Source organism: Dipodomys ordii, unplaced genomic scaffold (assembly GCF_000151885.1).
Source record: "Dipodomys ordii isolate 6190 unplaced genomic scaffold, Dord_2.0 Scaffold27, whole genome shotgun sequence".
Taxonomy (NCBI): domain Eukaryota; kingdom Metazoa; phylum Chordata; class Mammalia; order Rodentia; family Heteromyidae; genus Dipodomys; species Dipodomys ordii.
The window spans coordinates 17,598,282-17,605,386 of record NW_012267243.1 but is presented as its reverse complement, the minus strand read 5'-3'; the positions used below and the strand labels follow the sequence as shown (position 1 = coordinate 17,605,386).

General features: G+C 41.0%; 1 protein-coding gene across 1 annotated transcript in view; it reads right to left on the bottom strand.

The window, feature by feature from the left end:
* Positions 1 to 554: 554 nt before the first annotated feature.
* Positions 555 to 7,105, bottom strand: part of Mroh9 (maestro heat-like repeat family member 9) — a 42,650-nt gene continuing 36,099 nt past the window's right edge. Inside the window, exons 16-21 of the mRNA XM_013015556.1 lie at positions 6,475 to 6,651; positions 4,767 to 4,919; positions 4,560 to 4,676; positions 3,870 to 3,972; positions 1,706 to 1,768; positions 555 to 904 (exon numbers count right to left, since the gene is read on the bottom strand). Coding sequence (XP_012871010.1) covers positions 636 to 904; positions 1,706 to 1,768; positions 3,870 to 3,972; positions 4,560 to 4,676; positions 4,767 to 4,919; positions 6,475 to 6,651 — 882 coding nt within the window. The 3' untranslated portion in view covers positions 555 to 635. The remainder of the gene's footprint in view (positions 905 to 1,705; positions 1,769 to 3,869; positions 3,973 to 4,559; positions 4,677 to 4,766; positions 4,920 to 6,474; positions 6,652 to 7,105) is intronic.

Here is a 7,105-nt window from a genome sequence, read left to right as displayed (position 1 = left end):
TCAAGCCCGTCACCTCTATGCCAAAGTCTCTAGCAGCATGCCTTCTGGCGGGTTAGAGAGGACAGCACACTGTGTCACTGGACGTTCCCCTCGGACCAAGAGCCTTGCTCATACCACCTAGATAGCTCTACTGCTATTTAGAAAAAGCTCAGTAACTTCCTGGTTGACTTGAGCTCCAAAAGTCTCCCAGCAGCAACATTTCATTTCTGTACTCAACTCTCCATATCTGTAGATTTCCAGAGGAGATACATCTCTCTCTCTCTCTCTCTCTCTCTCCCTTATCATTTATTTATCATCTATCTATATCTTATACAAATACTTTTCTACATGATGTAGCACACTTGAGCACCTATAGGTTTTGTTATGTATGGGGATACTAGACCCAACTCTCCACCCATACTGAGGGATGACCGTATGTCTCTTCAATCGACTTGATGGGCTTGTGATACAGAGAGCTGTAGACTTTTCAGATGTACATGTTTTAATAGAGAATTAAGAAAGGATAGTTAAATGTTCTAGCATTCTTCAGAAAAATATCGACAAATGCACTCAGGTTATCAAGGCGGGGATTCCTTCCTCTTCTGTGGTCTGCTCCAGTGCCGAACCTCTAGTTGCGCAGGAGAATCTCTCATTCTCTAGATAACGATGTCATCATCATTCTCTTCTGCCAAGCCTTCTTTGTCACTCTTCATCTCTTTAGTGTCACTGTCACTATCTGTTAGGTCCATGTTCCAGTTATAAAGGGGCTTCAATCTTTTGGTGTAGATAAACCTAAAAATTCTCCGGAAGTTTTTCTTGATAGTGGAGGAGGTCATTTTGTAGGCGATTTCTGTTAGAATGTGGTGGGTCATTTCTGCCAGGTCCCGAGTAATGGGGTCTTCATCCCAGCGCAGTTTGTCGATCACTGTAACAAGGAGAGGGGTCCTGGGTGATCGAAGCAGCTGCAGCCCCGAGCCCCCTGCCACCTCGCAGAGTGAGCCTGCCTCCTCCTGTTGCCCACTCTTCTCGGACTATCAGCAACCCATTCAAGGAAACCTGGGAGGACTCACTAAATGCCTGCTGCACCTGCTACGTTCTGAGCATTCTGCTCAACAGCAAACACATGTATTTATTCACAGAAAGGCTCCTAGATATATACACATTATATATCACACAATATATATCACATTAGTCAATAATGAAAAAGTTGGAAGAGATCTAAATGTTTATCAGTAGGGAACATCTTACCTCTGAAAAGTTATGCTGATCATACAATGACCTCACACACATACTTTAATATATTGAAGTAGGCACGTAGCCTTTGGCACGGGGAGATGTCTGTGACACACATGCAAGATAGGTTACTATCCGCTGCAGTGGGAATTCTCCAGGGAAAGAGGTTTTGGCCTCTTTGATGCTGTAGCCCCGGCCGTGAGAATGGCGCTGTCATACAGAAGAGGCTAATAAAAGATGTGCTGATGGGGGCTCTCTGCAGATGCCAAGGGTTATGGGATGCAAGGTCTCAGACAATCACAGGGGTTAGGGGACTAAGAGAAGCAGAGTGGAACAGCAAGAAAAAGATGTTCCTTAACCAATCCTCCCCCCAACCAGCCACCGCCGTTACCATCCTTGTTCGTCCTGCATCCTTATACGGGTCTCATATGTGACTAAAGGCACAAATCACTAATCTATTTCAACCTATGTCCCTGATTACCTTCACACTCACCTTCAAACATGACTGCCATTTCATCTTTGAGTAGGAAATATTCACCCAATTTTGCCAAGTATCCTATGTATGAAGTAAAATGAAAGTTATCTCAAAACAGGTGAAAACGTGGTATGTGGTGTTGCGTACCTGCTGTGCTTTCTTTAAAGCAAAGGCAGCTCTAGATTATCCTTGAGCCATCTTTTCATGCCTGAAGTTATCTCGATGATTCATCACAATGTATGTGTGTCAATGGATAACTACAAAGTGATTTGTAAAATGTTTTGATTCTTTCTCAAAATACAGTTTATGATAAAAGAAAATAAAGTTTGTGTGTTTTGTGTGTCTCCACCTTGTGTTCTTCAGTAAATGTTTACATGTTTTCAAGGTTTATTTTATATCTCCCCTGTTGTCCTTCCTTTTCTCTTTTATTCCCTCTTTCCATCTCTTTCTCATTCGCATTCTTCTGTCTTTTTCAGGAGTTCTTCCTTCCTTTCTTGGTTCCCACCTTCTTTCTCTCCCTTCTGAGGCTCTTCCCTCCATCCTTCCTTTTCCTACTTTTTTACTCCCCATTTCTTCCTTATTCCCTTTCTTCTTTATTTTTTATTTACTGTAAATGGGAACTGTTATTCTAGTGTATTTTTAATGTGTTGATTGCTTCTGTGTAAGAAAGTTATTGATTTAAATAATTTTAAATGATTTTTAATAGTTTAAATAATTCACTTTAAAATTAACAATATATGTACAAAGGACTATGTAGAATAGATGTAAATTTTAAATAATTGCAGCAAACTGAGTATCTATTCACGTTCCCTGTAAAAACTTTCTTATCTTTTACTCCTCTCTTTGGAGTTTTCATTTTGAAAATATTTATGTGTATTTCTATATTTTTCATACTTGAACTCTTATTTTTCCATGTGCTCTTATTATCCTACCTTATATTTCTATGAGCTTTTTTTTTTTTTTTTTTTTGGGTCCGGTCGTGGGGCCTGAACTCTGGGCCTGGGCGCTGTCCCTCAGCTCTTCAGCTCAAGGCTAGCACTCTACCACTTGAGCCACAGCGCCACTTCCTTTTTTCTTTTTGCTTATGTGGTGCTGAGGAATCGAACCCAGGGCCTCGAGCATGCAAGGCAAGCGCTCTACCACTGAGCCACCTTCCCAGCCCCTGAGCTTTTTTATTCTACTTCGGAAATTTATTTTCAGAAGTTTTGGATTCACAGACATATTTATCATGATTTTCATTTGCTCTATAGAAATTTCTAAGTCTCATCTTTCATTTTCTCTCTGGAGGTACCTTTATAGAAAGTTTATACTAGTTCCTTTTAAAAATATATTAATTTAGGGATCTCACAATTAAAAACCAAGATTTATTTCTGGAAAACTCTAGGATAGATTTTAAAATAGTAGGGATTGAAATAAATGCTTATGACAGGGCTTTCTGTGTATGTGTGTACATATGTTTCTCTGCTCCTCTTTGGTCTATACAGATTGTGAGTTCTAGTGACTATCATTGTTCAATTTGTCATCTCCCCTGATCGATAGTCACCTTTACAAATATGACGTGATCATGTGATTCTGTTGCTCATTTGAGATTCCATGTGACTAACGGGGTGGATGGAAAATCCTACTACCGAGTTGGGAACTCACTAACAATCCCTCATTCCAAAATGAGGGATTTAAAATTGTTCATCTTCAGTGAGCATCTTATGGGAAAATGCTTTGGTTAGATTTTTTGAAAAATCAAATACGTTAGCTGCACTCCCCTAGAAATCTTCCTGGACACCTGTGCCTCCACTTTTTAAAACTTTACTGGATTTGCTAGTTCTTTCTCCTTTGTTATCCCAGTTTTGTTGAAGTTGATGATGGTGTATATTTTTAAATTATCCTTCTTTTTTGGATTGGAATTTTTAAGGAGTAAGAGAGAGTGAGTGGTGGTGTGTACAAGTTAAAATATGAAATCTGTCATGTTGTATATCTTTGGTGGAACAATTTAGTCAGACTCACTGTGTATTTTAAAAGTAAACTTATTCCTATCACATATGCTAATCTCTACTTTTCATAGATAGCACCAAGTGTATATCATAAGTAAACAAAATTTATAAATTTCAAATGAATGTTTCTAACTTTCACCCTATTCTGTACCGTTAGAGACAAATTAAGAAATAGAAGAATTAAATTTACTTACCAACTAAAATAACTGCTCCTCTCCTCAGATAGACTCGGGAACTTCCCATGAACCCTAAGGTGTCAGATATTAAATCTGTAATTTGGTTTTCATTAGAAGCAACCTGAAAATGAAAAGTAGGAAAACACCATCTCTCAATTGTTGAAAAGGTATATTTGCTGCTTCCAAGGAGACTTTAGGACATAAGAACTTAATTGCTTAAGCTAAATTCAGGATGAATTTTTAGACTTTTTATGTGTGGACTATGTACACTGCTGGCCACTTGCAAAGACTAATCTGCTTATGATTTGATAATCCTATATCAAACAAATATCATGACTTTGATCATCAAAGTGGTACTTCTAACCGAGTTTAGCATTCTTCCTTCCCTACTTGTCTACCATTGTCCATGCTGGCTTTCAGAGGGCCAACTCATAAAGTGGTGGCAAAATCATTCCAACCTTCCTTTGGTCATCTGGAACTCTCTTCCTAATTTTATATCCATCCATGTTTCCAAGTATGAGGATCAAAGGAAGAGAAGATGAATGGTCAAAATTGAGGGAGAAGAAATATGAAATCCCAATGTTCTCTCATATTTCGAGCCCTTGATATAATGAGCCACCTTTCCCCCCCTCACACCTTTCATAACTTTGAATGTTCTTGTGCACTATCTGTAACTCGTATGGTAGGAAAAGACAGAAGGTGACTTACAAGATTATTACAGATGTTGATGACCACCAGCTCAAAGTTGTAATTCTCATCTTTGAGTAAGTATGATATTGACCACTTCAGTTGGGAGGCACAGATATCTAGTGTATATTTGCATGCCTGTGAGATAAGAACATGTCAGTGAAGATCATCTGAGCTTACATAAAACCTTTCTTTTTTCTTAAAGAAAAATAAGACCAGTGGTCTTACTTTGACTACTCTCTGCTCCTTATCTTCCAGAAACAAGATTAGGGGCACTAGGCCTCCCAGGATCACGTGGCTCAGCATCCATGTGTACTGACTCATATCTCTAAGTAGTTCTCCAAAGTGTCGAATGGCCATGCTCCGAATGCCTCCATTACTCTGGAACACACACACACACACACACACACACAAGAAAGAAGGCTGCATTTGAGCATGATTGTACAGCTTTCTATTCAGCAGTATGTGGGTATGCTCTATCAGGTTCATGCTCACAGAGGTGCATGTGCACACACATGGAATCATTACAATTTACCTTTATGAAAGACCTTCTTATTTATGCATTGCTTGGCAGTACCAGGGTTGGAACTTGCTTAGCCAGCTGCTCTTACTGCTGAGCTCTTACTCCAGTCTTGATGTTTTGCTTATGTTTTGAGATAAGATCTGGCTTTGCAGTGACGTTCTGCCTACACCAGGCTTCCTGGTGTAGCTAAGCTAACAGGTGTACACCTTTGTGGCAAGGAGTCTTGCCCATTTTCCTGCCTGAGCTGGCCTTGAATTGTGATCATCCAAAATTTGGCCTCCCAGGTAGCTAGAATTATGTGTATAAGCCAGAGGCCTCCAACTCTTCTTCTTCTTTTCTTCTTCATTTTTTTGATAACAGAATAACAAGACGTTGTTATTGTCTGTTCTGTCACGTGGTATTGGACACAGGTATGGGAGGCTCTCCAGGAAGAGCCTCTGCTCAGCTTCTGAGGAAAGAGAGCTGACTGCTCTTTTAAGGGTGAAGGAAACACTCTGTATCTTGTTCTTGATGGAACTTCATCAACATATTAAAAACTAGAGATATATTTATTTATTTATTTATGTGAAAATACCGTACAGAGGGGTTACAATTACATGGGCAAGGTAATGAGTACATTTCTTATCAAGCATTGTTGCCTCCTCCTTTGTTTCCCCTTCCCATCCCTTCCCATCTCCTTCCTCCTCCCCCCTACCTCCCCAATAGATTATATCATATAATAGTAAAGGTCAATAAAAGTGGTTTAACACTAAGCAAAGAACTTTCTTGATTTTGATTTTAACTTAAGTTTTGCTTGTACAGCACTCACAATAGACATGACATAAAAGAAACCTAAGTGCTCATTAATAGAAGGATGGATGAGTAATACATAAAGTAGCACTTGAATCCGGCCAGTCCTGAACAATATATAGCGCTGAAGCTAAAATTTCTCTTTTTCCAAAGACAGAGATTGTTCTTTGATTCTCCTTTCTTATGAACAAACTTTTCTAGAATTTAGTCGCTTTAAAATAAAAGACCTGGGACTGGGAAGGTGGCTCAGTGGTAGAGCGCTTGCCTTGCATGCATGAGGCCCTGGGTTCGATTCCTCAGCACCACATAAGCAAAAAGAAAAAAGCCGGAAGTGGCGCTGTGGCTCAAGTGGTAGAGCGCTAGCCTTGAGCTGAAGAGCTGAGGGACAGCGCCCAGGCCCAGAGTTCAGGTCTCATGACTGACAAAATAATAATAATAATAATGATAAAAAGACCTGGCAAATATCATCCCCCCCCCACCAAAGAAAAGATGGCTATGCAGGGCATGGCTGTGCAGGAAAGGCTGCCATCAGTTGGTTTACTCTGGGACATAAAGTCATCCCCTCAGCTGGACTTCAGTTGTGACAGGAACTTAATGGACGTGCGCACGCAACTGTAGACTCACGTGATCCATCAGAGGACAGTAGCTGGAGGCTATGTTGGTGCACAGCGAGGAATAGGTCACCTTGTCCAATCTGCCGAGCAGCCTCCGGAGGGTGAGCAGAGCCCGCATGACAACTGTCTTCTCTTTGGAAAGGAAGGCCTCGAGGATGGATGTGATCAAGCTGCAGGCGCTTTCTATCTACACACAAGAGGAGCAGAGTGGTGAGGCCGGGAGCTGTGGAAGGAGATGGGCTGAGGCTGGGCGGGCCCTGGCTCCTTTGCCAGATTGTGGCAAGCTTGGTAAACCCTTGCTTAAAAGTTGTGTTAAGTGAGGTCAGGCTCAGAGAGACAATGGCTACGTGTTTTTCCTCTTATGTGGAAGCTGGAATGAATTCTCAAATAGATAAGTAAATACCTTGGGAGGCGCGCAAGTGTGCACAAACGATTCAGGAGAGAACTCAAGCTGTATAATTTCTTAGAAAAGTGAAATCAAAGTTCAGCAAAACAAACACCAGCGAATCGGTACTTGAAAGGTGGGTTGGGATCCAGAGGGAGGAGGGAGGTCAAGGAATGAAGAGAAGGGCAGGAGCAGGCAGTCAGGAACGCGCTGCATGGTGTACCAACCTGAGACAAAGGAGGGACGGGGCGGGGGC